We start from the raw sequence: 16781 nt of genomic DNA, 5'->3' as shown, positions 1-16781 counted from the left end.
ATAGACCACCAAGCGGTTTTTACCAGAACCAGGACCTATAGACCACCGAGCGGTTTTTACCCAGGACCTATAGACCACCGAGCGGTTTTTACCAGAACCAGGACCTGTAGACCACCGAGCGGTTTTTACCCGGGACCTATAGACCACCGAGCGGCTTTTACCCAGGACCTATAGACCACCGAGTGGTTTTTTACTAGAACCAGGACTTATAGACCTCCGAGCAGTGTTCACCCGGGACCCATAGACCACTGAGCTCATTTCCAGGTGAAGACCACTCGATTGTCGAAAACGTCGCACTTCAGTGTTTAATACCTACTAGATATACCGTGTACTCGGTGGTGGTCCTTTCAGTTTCAATCAATCTGGTCTCGTCTTCAAATGATCTTCCTTTATAGAATGGCGAAGCTTCATTGACCAAATGCGATTGTGGTGGACAATGGACACCGAAACACCCCCTCAATTAAACATTGGGTTTCGTGTGGAACCATTTTGTACCCACGGTTCGAGTTTCGGGACATCTTCTTCTTCTTATACCAATCTCCACGGTTCGAGTTTCGGGACATTCTTCTTCTTCTTATACCAATCTCCACGGTTCGAGTTTCGGGACATTCTTCTTCTTATACCAATCTCCACGGTTCGAGTTTCGGGGCATTCTTCTTCTTCTTCTTATACCAATCTCCACGGGTCGAGTTTCGGGATATTCTTCTTCTTCTTATACCAAGCTCCACGGTTTGAGTTTCAGGACATTCTTCTTCTTATAGTCCTTGAGCCAACCGGCCATTTTTTGAAGTGAATGCTCCGGGGGGGGAGTAATTCTCATTATGATTTTCCATTAGACCAATGTCTCAAGTGTCAGAAAAGGTGTGATGGACATCTGAGAACGGTAGCTTAGTGCCCGGATGGACGCCATCTTTGAAACCACCCAGCTCGAAAATGCCCATTTGGTGGGGTACATTGTTGCACGTATATCTGGACTTCTATACTAGCTATCGATGTGCGGTTGACGACTAAATATACGTCCGATGTGTACCGTCTAAATAAAAAATAATATGAAGCATTTTGTTTTAGATTAATTATTATAAAAATCAATTATCGAAAAAAAATCATATATTTTTCAATATTTTATTATTAGACTTGTACTTTTTTTAGTGAAACAACACTGGTATGATTTTCCAAATTATGCATTGTGCTACACCGTTTATCTGTCTATAAAAATAACTCAAAAACTAAAACATATCATCCACCATGAGTGTACACAAAAAATATATGAAAAGGCATGCACTTTCCACAAACCGAAACTATGTCAGTTGGAATTTCCCGCCGATAATCAACCCACAGAACCCAGTGCCGAAAGTGACGTCAGTCTATTCTATATCTATATTCTATATTCTATATCTCAGTCTGAGATTTGTTGCGGTGACCTGATTAATTTCTGAGGGGGGGGGGGGGGGGGGGAACCATGGGTTCGCTGGAACCATGCGACCAGACAATCAGTTCGTGGACTGGTTTCAACATCATGACTAGAGATCGTGTTCAGGTGACGGAAGATGTAGTTGGCTACCTGCCGACTATAAACGCGCCTGCCACAGATATGGCAACAGTGCAAGAAATCCTCAGAGAAGCTCTGAACATCATGTCATCACTTCAGCTTGAGCGTATACCGGTGGTGCTAGACCAGGCACTATTTGCTAAGGCGACCGAAATAGCATGGAAAGATGTCGATCGATATGGAAGAATCGTGCTCATGATGGGGAACTTCCATACCATCTGTAACTTCATGTCGAGCATTGGGAAAATGTTTGGAGATGCAGGCCTTCGGGATATAGCTGTTGAGTCAGGAGTAATCGCTGAAGGTTCCATCAACAGGGTTCTGGAAGGCAAGCAATACAACCGTGCTGTGCGACTCCACAAGTTGATGTACGAGGCACTAATGCGCATCATTTGGAAGGGCTTCCAGGTGTGGATAGAAAGCAATCATCCTGACAAGGAACCCCAGATTCGAAGCACTGACCTCAAAATTCGCAGCATCAAGGAGGATGTTTGCCACGAGACTCTCGCTGCTGCTCTCGATGATGATTCATGTGTACAGAGCTTTGACATGTTCGCGAAATACCTACATTTTCTGCGAACCAAACATGGAGACCTGGCTCGCTTCTGGATGATGTATATTGATATGGTAGAGACCCTGCTGGGGTTGATTCGTGCGGATAGAGAAGGCGACTGGATGCTTCACTTGGCTTGTGTCAGAAGAGTGATCCCTTGGTGTTTCGCAATGAACAAGGTGAACTATGCTAGATATCTACCAGTGTACTATGCACAGATGACGCAACTCCACGAAACATGCCCCGAGTTGTACAGGCATTTCAATCAAGGCTACTTCTCCGTACAGCTTAGACCAGGGAATCCATTTGCCAGAATCGCTGTTGATCAGACAACAGAAGAAACAGTAAACAAAGATACGCAAACAGCTGGAGGAACACGAGGTTTTAGTCTTCGACAAGGGGCTGTGTCACGATACTATCTAACTGCAGAAAATCGGGCTACTGCACTGAGGCAACTACGAGAAACTATCCTTGTGAATGGCAGCGACACATCTCACGCCAAGCACCCTGACTTGTCTACTTCTCGCATCAAACGTGATGAGTCTGGCGTCACAGCTATCTGTGATCTACTGGAAAATGACTGGACCAATCCATTCGCCGATGATCCGTCATGTCTTCTCAGTATATCTACCGGAGCGGCTGCGAGGGAGGACGTTTCTAATGACCTACTCAACACCCTGCAAAAGGGGGAAGCGGCGTATCAAAGCTTCCAGAAACGTCTTGAAGAGGGAACAGGCTTTCATGACACATTGAACAAGCTAAACTTGAAGACCTTTGGTAAGATCAAGCAGAAAGTTGTGAAGGGCACAAACAAGGAGATCGTCCTGAGAGCTGACAGACAACTGTTTGCCACCATGATACTCATCGCCAAGACAAGGAACCTCGACATGCAACTTGTCCTTTGTCACCCACTAGGGCCGTTACCATGGTCTTTGGCAAACGTTGATGGGTCAATGAAAAAAACGAACAAAGCTGCACTTGCGAAACACATGGAAGGTCTTGTGGAACCAGCCGAGAACGTTGACAAGCGAAGTGCAACAATAATTGATGCGATGGCTCTCATACAAAAGATGCATGGCGAGAACGACACGTTCGAAGAACTATCTGACCGCATCCTTGCTGCAGCGCTTCACGCTGGTCAAGGCAGTGAGCGCATCGATGTTGTCTTTGACACATACACAGAAGAATCCATCAAAGCAGCTGAGCGTGTGAACCGCGGTTCAAATGAAGGCATCAGTTTCAGCGAGATCAGACCCGCACACAAAATCATGAACTGGCGGCGTCTCCTTGCTTGCAGCCAGACAAAGGAGAAACTGGTTGTGTTTCTGGCGGAGTCGTGGAAACATGAAACAAATCGCGAAAAGCTAGGCAACAGAACACTGTATGTCACCTGTGGTGAAAAATGTCTGGTACTGACCCGCGATAGGTGGAAGTTGGTGCAAGCACTCGAATGTAGCCACGAGGAAGCAGACACGCGTATGTTTCTCCACGCAAAGCACGCCGCTACCCACTACAAGACGATCATCTTAGTGGCAGATGACACCGACGTTCTGATCATCAGTCTTCATCTCAGCAGAACCATCGATAGTCAGCTCTTCATCAGACAAGGAACAAAGGTTCGAGTCAGAATGATCGACGTTGGAAAGTTGGCTGCGGTATTGGGGTCTGGAGTTTGCAGTGCATTGCCAGGGCTTCATGCATGGAGCGGGTGTGACACTGTGAGTGCTCTGGCTAGCCAAGGAAAGATAAAGGCTTTGAAGCTTGTGCAAGCGAATGAGCTGTATCTTCAAGCATTCACAGATCTGGGATCTTCGTGGAATGTACCAACAGACGTCTTCAATAGCATTCAGGCCTTCACGTGTCAGCTGTACGCCAAGAACACGAAGATCGTCGGTGTTAATTCGCTCCGTTATCACATGTTCTGTGCAAAGAAGGGCCAGATCGAATCTGGACAATTGCCGCCTTGTGAAGACTCCTTGATGCAGCATACGCTTAGGGCCAACTATCAGGCGGCTATCTGGCGACGCAGCCTTGAAAACCTACCAGACGTCCCAACACCATCAGCAGGACATGGTTGGGAACTCGATGATGGCGGTTCGCTCACAATCCGATGGATGGCGGGTCTACCAGCTCCAGATGTCGTCTTGAATCTCATCTCATGCACATGCAGAAGGACGTGTCGACCGTCAGATTGCTCCTGCATACTGAATGGGTTGAAGTGCACTGTTGTGTGTAAGCTGCAGGGATGCTCCAACATGGTGCAGGATGATGCTATCGTGGCTCAGGATGCCAATGACTCTGATGGCGACTCTGATGATTAACTTTGTGTGCACTGTATATTGTATAGCATATGTTGTTCTCTATTATAATGCAGGCCAAATTGCCTGAAAATCTTTATAGACAGATAAACGGTTTAGCAAAATGTATAATTTGGAAGATCATACCGGTGTTATTTGACTAAAACATGACATGTTCAATGATACCTCCGCTTGCTTATTAGGAATATACATCGTATGGTGTTAAAATCAGCTCCATACGTCTTTCCAAACTCTAGTAATGAATAATTAATATAATTGGCGGCCATTTTGAAATCCAAGATGGCCACCAAAGTGCAGATTTCCTATGTAACAATTTCCGCCTGCTTATTAGATATTGTATGGTGTTAAAATCCTCTCCGTACGACATTCCTAACTTGCGTTATCGTCAGAATAGATAATGCCAGCGGCGGCCTAAGTCATTTTATGCCTCTTTACATTTATTTGTTGTAAACTCGTGGTGGATGATATGTTTTAGTTTTTGAGTTATTTTTATAGACAGATAAACGGTGTAGCACAATGTATAATTTGGAAAATCATACCAGTGTTGTTTCACTAAAAAAAGTACAAGTCTAATAATAAAATATTGAAAAATATATGATTTTTTTTCGATAATTGATTTTTATAATAATTAATCTAAAACAAAATGCTTCATATTATTTTTTATTTAGACGGTACACATCGGACGTATATTTAGTCGTCAACCGCACATCGATAGCTAGTATAGAAGTCCAGATACACGTGCAACAATGTACCCCACCAAATGGGCATTTTCGAGCTGGGTGGTTTCAAAGATGGCGTCCATCCGGGCACTAAGCTACCGTTCTCAGATGTCCATCACACCTTTTCTGACACTTGAGACATTGGTCTAATGGAAAATCATAATGAGAATTACTCCCCCCGCCGGAGCATTACTTTTGGTCTGGCTCAAGGACTATTATACCAATCTCCACGGTTCGAGTTTCGGGGCATTCTTCTTCTTCTTCTTATACCAATCTCCACGGTTCGAGTTTCGGGACATTCTTCTTCTTCTTCTTATACCAATCTCCACGGTTCGAGTATCGGGACATTCTTCTTCTTATACCAAGCTCCACGGTTCGAGTTCGGGACATTCTTCTTCTTATACCAATCTCCACGGTTCGAGTTTCGGGACATTCTTCTTCTTCTTATACCAAGCTCCACGGTTCGAGTATCGGGACATTCTTCTTCTTATACCAAGCTCCACGGTTCGAGTTTCGGGACATTCTTCTTCTTCTTCTTCTTCTTATACCAAGCTCCACGGGTCGAGTTTCGGGACATTCTTCTTCTTCTTATACCAAGCTCCACGGTTCGAGTATCGGGACATTCTTCTTCTTATACCAATCTCCACGGTTCGAGTTTCGGGACTCTTCTTCTTCTTATACCAATCTCCACGGTTCGAGTTTCGGGCCATATTCTTCTTCTTCTCATACCAATTTCCACGGTTCGAGTTCGGGCCATCTTCTTCTTCTTCTTAATCCAATCTCCGGTTCGAGTTCGGAACATTCTTCTTCTTATACCAATCTCCACGGTTCGAGCTTGGGACCATTCTTCTTCTTCTTGTTATACCAATCTCCACCGGAAGGATGCTCTGAGCGGTCTCAGGTCACCTCTGCATGACCGTCGTGCAGTCTTTTCCTCACATTCCCTCTCTGCCCAAAGTCCAAAGCCTTGCCGAGCGGTCTCTCATCGCCTCCTCCAACCCTCGTCCGTTCCTCGAACGCCGCCGCCATGACTCGCTCCCTTTGCCTTTTTTCCTTCTCCCTGCGGTGTCTCCCGGCGGTTGTTTTCCTCTCCCGCCTCCTCTGCCCAGGTAAGCCGATCCTCACTCACCTCGAACACTCCGTGAACGAACCGAATGCGATCGCAGATCGCGACTGCGGTATATATATCAATATCATGATTATCTAATTAAATCGCGCGATCGAAATCGGAGCGCGCTGGTGCCTACGTCACGAGTTGCCATGGAAACGGCGCCCTCGACACCCTGAGACTGTCATGACGACGTCGCCGCGATCGCTCGTCTCGTCCGTGCGAGAACCGTCGTCGTACCGAACCGAAACAGGCAGGCAATGGTGGATTGTTTCCCCAAGCCTTTCACGAACCCGCTGGCCAGGCCCGACGTTCGACCGATGCCGATTTGAGCAGGAGGTTGTAATTCAGAGTGCCGGCGATAACTTGCCTACCCTTTCACGAAAGACACCGTGGGGGGTCTTTAACGTCCACGCGTTGGTGGATGGGACGGCCGGCTTCTATAACGTGCGCACTCCCTGACTGTGAAGTATCAATCACACGGTTTATAGTCACGGCGGGAATCGAACCCAGAACCCAGACCTCGGGAAGTTATGTACGCGAGTTAAGTACCTTCACTCTGTCTGTCAAACAAAATCGAAAACTTACCATCGTTAACTGAACACGCTACTATTATGGTCCATATACCCGTATCATCCATGCGCCCTATTATGGTCCATATACCCGTATCATCCATGCGCCCCCTATTATGGTCCATATACCCGTATCATTCATGCACCCTATTATGGTCCATATACCCGTATCATTCATGCACCCTATTATGGTCCATATACCCGTATCATTCATGCATCCTATTATGGTCCATATACCCGTATCATTCATCCCGTATCCATATTCATACCCGTATCCGTATCCCGTATCCCGTATCCATATACCCGTATCCGTATTCACCCGTATCAGTTTGCGGGGCAGACGAATGACCCGGCCGAAGCGCCCCCTGGCGATCGGCGGCGTCCGGGGTGCAGGGATGCCAGGTGGGATGCCCCTGGCTGCCCCTGGGATGGGTGCAGGACCGGGGGGCGGCGGGGCTGGGCGGTGCCGGGGGTCCGCCCGCAGGGGGGCGGCCCCGACGTGAGGGTCGGGCCACTGGCGGTGGATGGTCCACGTCGAGGTGGGCCGGCTTGAGGCGGTCTACCGAAACGCGGTCAGGAGTACCGCCGATGTCCAGGGTGAAGTGCTTCGCCCCGGTCTCCAGCACGCGGAAAGGCCCGTCGTACGGGGGCCGCAGTGGTGTCCGGTGGGCATCGTGGCGGACGAACACGTACTCCGCCGTGCGAAGCTCCGGGGCGACGTGCATCGGTGGGTGCCCGTGGCATGCCGTTGGCACCGGGGCGAACCTCTGGGCGGTCTCTTGCAGAGCGGAGCGCTGCTGTGCCGCGGACCATGGTGCCGTGGAGTCGGGGAGGAACTCGCCCGGCACCCGCAGCGGTTGCCCGAAGACCAACTCCGCCGTGGATGCGCGCAGGTCCTCCTTGGGCGCCGTCCGGAGGCCCAGCAGGACCCAGGGGAGCCTGTCGACCCAGCCGCCGTCGCGGAGGGTGGCCCGGAGCGCGGCCTTCAATGAGCGGTGAAATCGCTCACACAGGCCGTTAGCCTGGGGGTGGTAGGCCGTGGTTCGGTGCAGCCGGACCCCGAGCCCCTGCGCGACCGCCGCCCAGAGCTCCGAGGTGAACTGGGGGCCGCGGTCGGACGAGATGTCTGAGGGGGCGCCGAACCGGGCGACCCAGGTGGCGATGAAAGCCTGCGCGACATCGGCCGCCGTTGTCGACGCCAAGGGCACGGCCTCCGGCCACCGGGTGGTGCGGTCCACCATGGTGAGGACGTAGGTGAAACCCCGCGAGGGGGGCAGAAGTCCCACCAGGTCCACGTGGACGTGGTCAAACCGGCGTTCCGGCATCGTGAACGGGGCCAACGGGGCCTGGGTGTGCCGGTGCACCTTGGCGCGCTGGCACGCGAGGCACGTCCTGGCCCAGCCGCGGACGGCCTTCCGGAGGCCATGCCAGACGAACTTGTCGGCGATCAGCCTTTGGGAGGCCCTCGCGCCCGGGTGGGACAGGCCGTGGATGGTGTCAAACACCTGGCGCTGCCAGCCCGCGGGCACGATGGGGCGAGGACGCCCGAGGGAGACGTCGCACAAGAGGGCCGCGCCCGCGCCGTCGAACGGCACCTCGGTGATGCGGAGGCCCGTGACGGCGGTCCGCAAGGCCTGGACGTCGGGGTCAGCGGCCTGGTCCGCTGCCATCCGGGCATAGTCGATGCCGAGGTGGACTGCGTGGGCGACGGCCCGGGAAAGGCAATCCGCCACCGGGTTGTCCTTCCCCGCGACGTGCTGGATGTCCGTCGTGTACTCGGACACGGCCGAGAGGTGACGCTGCTGCCGGGCCGACCACGGCTCGGTGACCTTGCCCATCGCGAAGATCAGCGGCTTGTGGTCGACGAAGGCAGTGAACGCACGGCCCTCGAGCAGATGGCGGAAGTGCCTGACCGCCAAGTGAAGCCCGAGCAACTCGCGGTCGAAGGTACTGTAACGGCGTTCGGGCAGGCGAAGCTGCCGGCTAAAGAACGCCAGCGGTTGCCAAGCTCCACGCACCCATTGCTCGTGCACCGCGCCCACCGCGTAGTCCGAGGCATCGGTGGTGAGGGCGATCGGTGCATCGGGCGCCGGGTGCGCGAGCATGGTGGCGTTAGCCAAGGCGAGCTTCGCGCCCGTGAACGCCGTGTCCATCTGCTCAGTCCAGGTAACGTCGCCTTTGCCCGGCTTACCTCGGAGAGCTTCGTGCAGGGGGCGCAGGAGCTGGGCGATACGGGGCAGGAACCGATGGTAAAAGTTCACCATGCCCAGGAACTCCTGCAGCCCTCTGATCGTGCGGGGGCGCGGAAACCCCTTCACCGCCTCCACCTTGGCCGGCAGGGGGACGGCTCCGTGCCTGGTGACACGGTGCCCCAGAAAATCGATTATGGCGGTGCCGAACCGGCACTTTGCGGGGTTCACAATCAGGCCATGCTGGCCCAGGCGTTCGAAGAGCGTGCGGAGGTGGCGTAGGTGCTCTTCGCGGGACACGCTGGCGACGAGGATATCGTCCAGGTAGGCGTAGACAAAATCCAAGTCGCGCAGGACGCTGTCCATCAGTCGCTGGAATGCCTGAGCCGCATTCTTCAGACCGAAGGGCATGCGCAGGAACTCGAAGAGTCCGAATGGCGTGATGACCGCCGTCTTCGGGACGTCCTCCGGCCTGACGGGGACCTGATGGTAGCCGCGTATGAGGTCCACCTTCGAGAAGAAGGACCTGCCCGCCAAACGGGCGGAAAAGTCCTGAATGTGGGGGACGGGGTAGCGGTCGGGAGTCGTGGCGTCATTGAGACGGCGATAGTCCCCGCACGGTCGCCATCCCCCGCCGGGCTTTGGCACGATGTGCAGCGGCGACGCCCAAGCGCTCTCTGAGCGCCGAACGATGCCGAGTCGTTCCAGGGTAGCGAACGCCACTTTTGCCACCGCCAGCTTCGTCGGCTCGAGGCGGCGTGCCCGGGCGTAGACCGGTGGCCCGACGGTGGGGATGTGATGGGCCACCCCGTGTTTGACGGCCCCCGCCGAGAAGGTGGGCCGCGTGAGGGCCGGGAAGCCGGCGAGGAGGCGGGTGAATGCGTCCGCTGCCGTAAGCGTACAGACCAACGTGGCCGGAACCGAACCGTTCGGCAAGCCGCTTGGCAAGCCGCTCGTTGAGCTGGGCAACGCACAAGCGAGCGAGCTGAACGTCTCGGCCTGGACAAGACGTCTGCGCTTGACGTCGACCAGGAGCCCATTAGCGCACAGGAAGCCCGCGCCAAGCAGTGCCATGGGCACGTCGGCGGTGACGAACGTCCATCGGAAAACCTGCCCTCCGAACCGCAGAGAGAGGCAGCGTTTTCCGTACGTACGGATGGGCGTCCCGTTCGCGGCAAGCAGCGCGGGGCCCCCACCCGCGGCGTGCTTGTCTGACGTGCCGGCGGGAACGACACTCACCTGCGCTCCCGTGTCGCACAGGTAACGGCGCCTGGAGAAGGTGTCCGTTATGAACAGCAGGCTGCTCGAACGGCCGGCGCTCATCGCCACTATTGAGCGCCGGCCCGGGCGTTTTCCGACCTGTTGAAGGAGCATGGCGGATGACACTGCCGAGCTTCGTGGCCGAACTTGGCGTGGAACCAGCACCAGGTGGTGGAGCTGGAGGAGCGTGGCTGGCTCCGCCAGGCCGGTGGAGTTGGCGGGTTTCCCCGCGGTGGCGGTTTTCGCCGCGGCGGTGGGCGGGGCGTGGCGGCGGTCACGAGGTGCGTATCAGCATGCTGCGTATGCTGTATAAGCTGATGCTGTGGAACAGCAGCATCAGCAGCATCAGCAGCATCAGCCTCGAGGGCCGTGACGGCCACGCCGACTCTCGCCCGCGTGTCCGAAGCGGCAAAGTACCGTTCCGCCTCGGCTGCCAATGCTCGGGGTTCCGTTAGCCCGGTCCCGGCCAACGCGATGCGAACCTGCACTGGAAGTTGGCGACGGAAAAGCGCCCGGAATAGAGAACCGGGGGCTTCGTCGCCCAACAGTGACAGCATATGGTCCATTCGGACCGACGGGCGCGTGTCACCGAGCTCGGGGAGATCCAGGAGGCGGTCAGCCCGTGCGTCGTCCGTGAGGCCGAACGTGGCTAGGAGTAGCCGCTTGAGTGCCTCGTACTTGTGGCCGTCCGGTGGGTGGCGAAGGACGAACACAACTCGAGCGGCCGTGCCGGGCCCGAGGGAGGCGACGACGTGGCACTAGCGCGTGTCATCGCCGGTGAGGCGCCGAAGCTGAAATTGGGCTTCGGCCTGGACGAACCAGACTTCGGCCTGAGCCTCCCAAAATTCGGGAAGTTTGATGAGGTTGGTCATGGCAATGGCGTCGCGTGTGGAAGGATCGCTCCGGCAGATCCAACGTCGAGGGGGTCACCAGTAAAGCGCGGCGTTACGCGCGCTGCTTGCGAGCAAGGAGGAAGCGGCCAAGCGGTAACTTATAAGCGTCTTTATTTCAGGAGCTCACTGTAACACTGGCGCGCTCCGGGCTGCGCGCCCGGTGTATATCATGAGGCCACGCCTACCCCTCGGGCGTGGCCACCGCCCACTTGGTGCGCGGAATGATGTCACCACGCCAGTGGGCTTTTGTGTCCGCCACACCCGTATCATTCATGCACCCTATTATGGTCCATATACCCGTATCATTCATGCACCCTATTATGGTCCATATACCCGTATCATTCATGCATCCTATTATGGTCCATATGTCGGTCGAAGACCTCAAGGGAAGGAAGAAGAAGAAGATCAGAGCAACAATGTTTAATGAAATCGATTACAAACACACAGTGTGGAGCAAGGCTCGAGAATGCACCGCCTAACACGCAGCGGGCAATTCCTCAAGACACTCGCTGCAAAATAAGTAAAAAGGCATTTCATTTATAGCAAAATATCAGACAAGAATCTGCGCTAAAGACATAGCAAAACCTGGGCCATAAAGACCCACCTTCCCTCGTCCCTTCCTGAAGAAGGCCAAACTTAGACAAAAAGATGTAAGCATAGGATAGGCTGAGCCTTTTTGGCTCTTTATCTAAACATATCAGACCCGAGCGCAGGCCGAAGAAAATATTCTCATACACTAGGCTAAATGGTAGATGAATGATTGGATACACATGCTGAATACAATAACTATCAAAGGATGTGTAATGTCTATATTTCTTTCCAAGGTTGGTTACATCCTTGATTTAGGAGACATACTAGAAACTACAAAGATATATAATTAATTATTCCCTTCGTGAAGGAGGCGTTTGGCGACATGTTTTCCCTGTACGTGGGTCGCGAGCATTTTATCTACTGTCTGGCACATACATTCAAGGACTTGTTTACTGGGCTAAGGATCCACCCTGCACCTCGAGCCTCGAAACCACATTTTATCCACTCGCCTCTGCCTGCAGCTGAGTTCAAATCAGTTTTCAGAAGCACGATATATAATTTCAGATGTTTATGATCAATTGAGTCATGGGGTTTAAACCCTAATGGCTAACAGTTCCTTCCTTTGTCTTTACAAGACAACTCCTTGGAAAGACACCGTATACCTAGTGGTTAGCATCCCAATTAGTCACATGCCAGGCACGACATAGCGTCACGTATGCTCAAAGAGAGATACCGGCCCTAACTGGCCGTCTAACATTCAACGCATAAATTGTTAGCCATAATTCGCGACGACGGCGCCTGGTTAGGAGATTGCTGCCGCCCGGCCAGATTCCGAATCCACCCTCGTCACGGCGTAGGTGCGACCCAGTTGCCAGCCAGATTTGGGGCCCTCCTTATGCAGGCGTGGTCCTCGCGAATCAGGGCAAACAATCGACGTCCAATGCCATCAAGCCTTGTACATGTGTTTGCTGGGTGGTGTAAGTGGTGGTGAGGGTGGTTCTTCCGGATACATGTTTGCCATCCGCTCCTTACTGCTGGCATAATAGCAATAACCTTTAAAAGAACCTACACTTTCTAAATCACAGGTATAATCATCCCAACTAAAATAATCATTATCAGAATCCCAAGCATCAATAGGTTCATCGATTACCCCACATACTCCTTCCTTTTCTGCCAACAACATATCCAAAGCCACTTGATTCTGCATCACCATCGTTCGCATATGCACTAATTCGTTTTCCAATTGTAGTTCTGCGATTCGGGTTTCGTTTCCAATTCGTTCCATTACTAATGCGAGACTATCTATTCGCCAATCATTCATAATACATAAGAGGCGTTAGCCAGTACACGCAAGGGGTTTACCACACAAGTATCACAGTCATCACAAAAATCAATACAGGCATCAGCCAGTTCCCACAAGGGATTTTTCAACACAAGTATCACAGTCATCACAAAAATCAATACAAAATTCTGAAGCGCCGGTCACATCTGCCTTGTTGAAGGACCCATTCAGGTCGACGGCCTCTATGGTCAAGATCATGGTCTTCCGACGGCGGTTTCTTCATTGTCCATCCTGAAAAATACTTTCTTACACACACCATGATCAAATTCCTAGCCCCCCGTCCCACCAATTGGCATTTAGTTACCTTATCTCTCAGATGGTTGGCTTATTCATAGCCGCATTTCCTGTGTCGTGTCTGGAAATTCGAATGCCATATTTACTTTCACCAATTTCCGAAAATACCTTCCTTTTAATCATCTTCCCTACATCTAATAATACATGATTTACCAACCATTTCCCCCCCAGTGCAAGCCAACCCCTTGTATCACCTTCTTATCACGAAACAACAGTCCATAACTAACCACTTTCCTTTATTTCCTGCCTTTTCCATTAACTTTTTATCACCTTTTCCTCCACTTTCTCATCAATTCCTGCAGTCACCTGTCATTGACAAATAATCCATCTGATTCGACTTTCCACTCCAATCATCTTTGCACTTTCCATGACCTTCTTCACACTTCCTTTTAAACCTTTTCTTCAGACACAACCCACATGAGTTATGAATACAATTTCCCCTTTCAGGCACGTGTCTAGCCACTCACAAAGTGTCCATAAGACAACGTCATCATATTTCACACCTCAGCTCTCGAGACCACCCAGGGGTCCCTTGAGAGATGCATCCTAATGTTAATCAGCTCTCGAGAGCTCAATTTTGAACAGGGGTAAAACCAGCAATACTCAATTCTGCCGAGCAAGAGGCCAGAGCAGTATCACTCCCTCTTCCCTCTGCCCACCATAACTGGCAGACAGACAATGGCGAGCCATAAGCCCCAAAATGACATTGCACGAACCCTTTCAATATCTGTCTAAACCTACTGCCATTTAACGACGCTTCCCAGATGACGGCTCCCATACACTATTCTGGCACAAAATTGTTGCATCCCACATAGCCTAGTCAAAAAATCTGAAAATGTGCCTTTATAGAATGATTGAGGCATTTTTGAGTAAAAGCAAACAAACCACTTTTTCTGGGGTAGTTTTTCATGCTGAATATGAATCTGTTGTTTGCCAAGCCCAAAAATGCGTAATTAGGTCACTAATCAAGGTCAAAGGTCAATGAGTGCAAAATTCAATTTTTTTGAAAAAATGCTTTATTTTACATCCCCTATCTGTACATTTCAATTATTTTACAATATTTTGTCTAGTAAGGTTGCTAAAGCTTTTCAAAATCTTATTTTTAAAGGAAAACGTGAGGACACATCTATGCTCATTTGCCTTTATCTCTGTAAGGGGCGACAATTAGTTTTTGCGTAATTTGCTTGCAGTTTAACCTCTAAATGCACAATGGGGCAGAGTTTTTATGCTCCTATTGATGGTCTAGAGATAGATTTTATAAAGACAGAATCTAAATGTCACCGGTAAACAACATAGGTCAAAGGTCAATGAGTGCGAAAGTCTTGCAATGACGTAACAGTTACTTGCACTTGAAACCATCCCTTTCACTCAACAGTGAAAGTGGCTTCATCTTTCTGACCCCAATGCATTTGCCATGTTTGTCAAATCATTTCCATTCAGACAGAGCAGGGTGTTCTTCAATAGACCCTTAATGATGAAGAATGAATCTAATAGCCTAGCATAAGCCATCTAGTTCGTACCCTAGGCATCAGGCATTAAACATTTCAGGAGTACAGGTAAGGGTCTTTTTAAGATTGTTAAAAAATGAAATATAAAATCAAATGAAAGTAAAGGAATGCATTCTTCTTTGGTGAGATACATGTACATACAAATGTGTAATGTATGCTTGACATCTCACATCATAGGCAGGCCTACATACATGTACATTTACCTAACAGTAGCAAAAAGACAGGCAGGGCATGGGCATTGACGATGAGTGCCTAATGCATCTACCACTAATGAATTAGTGATATCGGTTAGATGTTTTGTCTTGAAGAAGCTTTACTTTGTGTCTTTGAGAATAAGATTAAAACCCGGGCCAACACTGCCTGCGCTTATTCGATCATTTAAGGGCTGTTGCAGTATATCATACAACGTTGTAGTTTTCATGGTCAGAACATGCGTGCCTGGTGCTTAGTTTGGTTTCTGTTTCTCCCCTCAGGCCAACCATGGAACCTATTGCCAGCCTCAAGCGACAGCGTGAGGATGTGTCGTTTGAACTTTGTATCATTTGTCAGGGAACTAGCCAGGTCAAAGATACGATTTTCAACCAGACAAACCAGGGTATTGCTGCCATCAGAGAGGCGACCGAGCTCCGATGCAAACTTAGACACTATGAATTTCGATCAGCCGTGGACAGGCTTTCGACTCTCTTTGCAGAGCCTCCAGAAAGTCTCCCCAAACTTAAATGGCATAAGCTATGTTACTCTGCATACACACACAAGGGGAAAATAAATGCTAAGCTAGCCAAGGAACAATCGAAAAACGAAAAAGATCCTGAAAGAAAGAGTGTTTCGGCTGAAGCATGTCCGTTTTTACGCAGTAGTACTACTAAGATGCACTGGACATTGTGTATGTTCTGCCAGAACTTTGACAAGAAGCAGAAGACAAGTCGTGTCACAACCTTCAAAATGAGTAATGAAATTACGGAAAAAGCTAAATTTGTACATAACATCTTAGTCCGTACTGCAAATGAGAATGATTTAATCTCAGCTGAGGCATGTTACCATGTTAACTGTCTTAGTAAATTCTTTAGGGATGTCAAAAGGGCGGAAACTGAAAGCAAATCAGCAGACATGGCGATATCATGGTTGTGTCAAGAGCTGCGTCACTCTGCTGAGAAAGGGCACGTATTTGAACTATCTGCAGTGTTCGAGAGGTACAAAGAGTTAGCCAGTGAGTGCGACGGCACAATTCCTACATCGTATCTTAGTAGACTGGGGACTTTTAAAGAAACTTTGTCGAATTGCATTGGGGACATTTATGAATTTCTTGTGCTAAGAAATTTGGCACCTTCAGAGAAACAAACTTTGCTTCTTCCACGACATTTCAGTCACATACCTCTTTCAGAAATGGTGTGCGGTCAGAACAGTGCAGACTATATTCCCATATTTAGACAACAGGATGATCATTTTCTGTCTTTAGTGCACGTTGCTCTGCAACTCCGCAGTGATATCATGTCACATCCTGCATTCGAAGGTTGCGATGTAAGCGAAAAAGCAGAGTTGGCAAGTGTACCACCATCTGTACTCATGTTTGTGAATATCTTGCTTGGAGGCCAAAGTAGTGTCGATGCTGAGTTTGACGAAAGTGAGATGTCTGAAACTGGTTGGGTGAAGAAGACAAGGGTCCTTAGCATTGGACAAGACATGGTCTATGGTGTATGTGGAGACAAGAAGGCACCGCCTAAACACGTTGGAATGGGTATGACGCTGCACCAGTCAACTCGATCAAAGAAATTAGTTGAGCTATTCCATAATGCTGGGCACATAATCAGCTATAACCGGGTTCTTAGGTATGACACTGCCATGGCTGAAAACACTCTGAAAGCGCTTGATCAAGAAACTGGGGCAGTTGTTACCAGCAACCTGGTTTCGGGACGATTTGTGCATTTTTCTGGCGACAATATTGACA

The 16781-nt window shown here is 50.4% G+C and overlaps 1 protein-coding gene across 1 annotated transcript in view; it reads left to right on the top strand.

Annotated features, from left to right (window-relative positions):
* The first annotated feature begins 5959 nt into the window (after window positions 1-5959).
* CHRNA2 (cholinergic receptor nicotinic alpha 2 subunit) overlaps window positions 5960-16781 on the top strand; it is a 36305-nt gene continuing 25483 nt past the window's right edge. Inside the window, exon 1 of the mRNA XM_068116954.2 lies at window positions 5960-6248. Within this exon, the coding sequence (XP_067973055.2) occupies window positions 6167-6248 (82 nt within the window). The 5' untranslated portion in view covers window positions 5960-6166. The remainder of the gene's footprint in view (window positions 6249-16781) is intronic.

The sequence above is a fragment of the Myxine glutinosa genome, chromosome 5 (assembly GCF_964187855.1).
Source record: "Myxine glutinosa chromosome 5, kmMyxGlut1.1, whole genome shotgun sequence".
Lineage (NCBI taxonomy): Eukaryota > Metazoa > Chordata > Myxini > Myxiniformes > Myxinidae > Myxine > Myxine glutinosa.
This window is presented reverse-complemented; position numbering and strand designations above follow the sequence as displayed.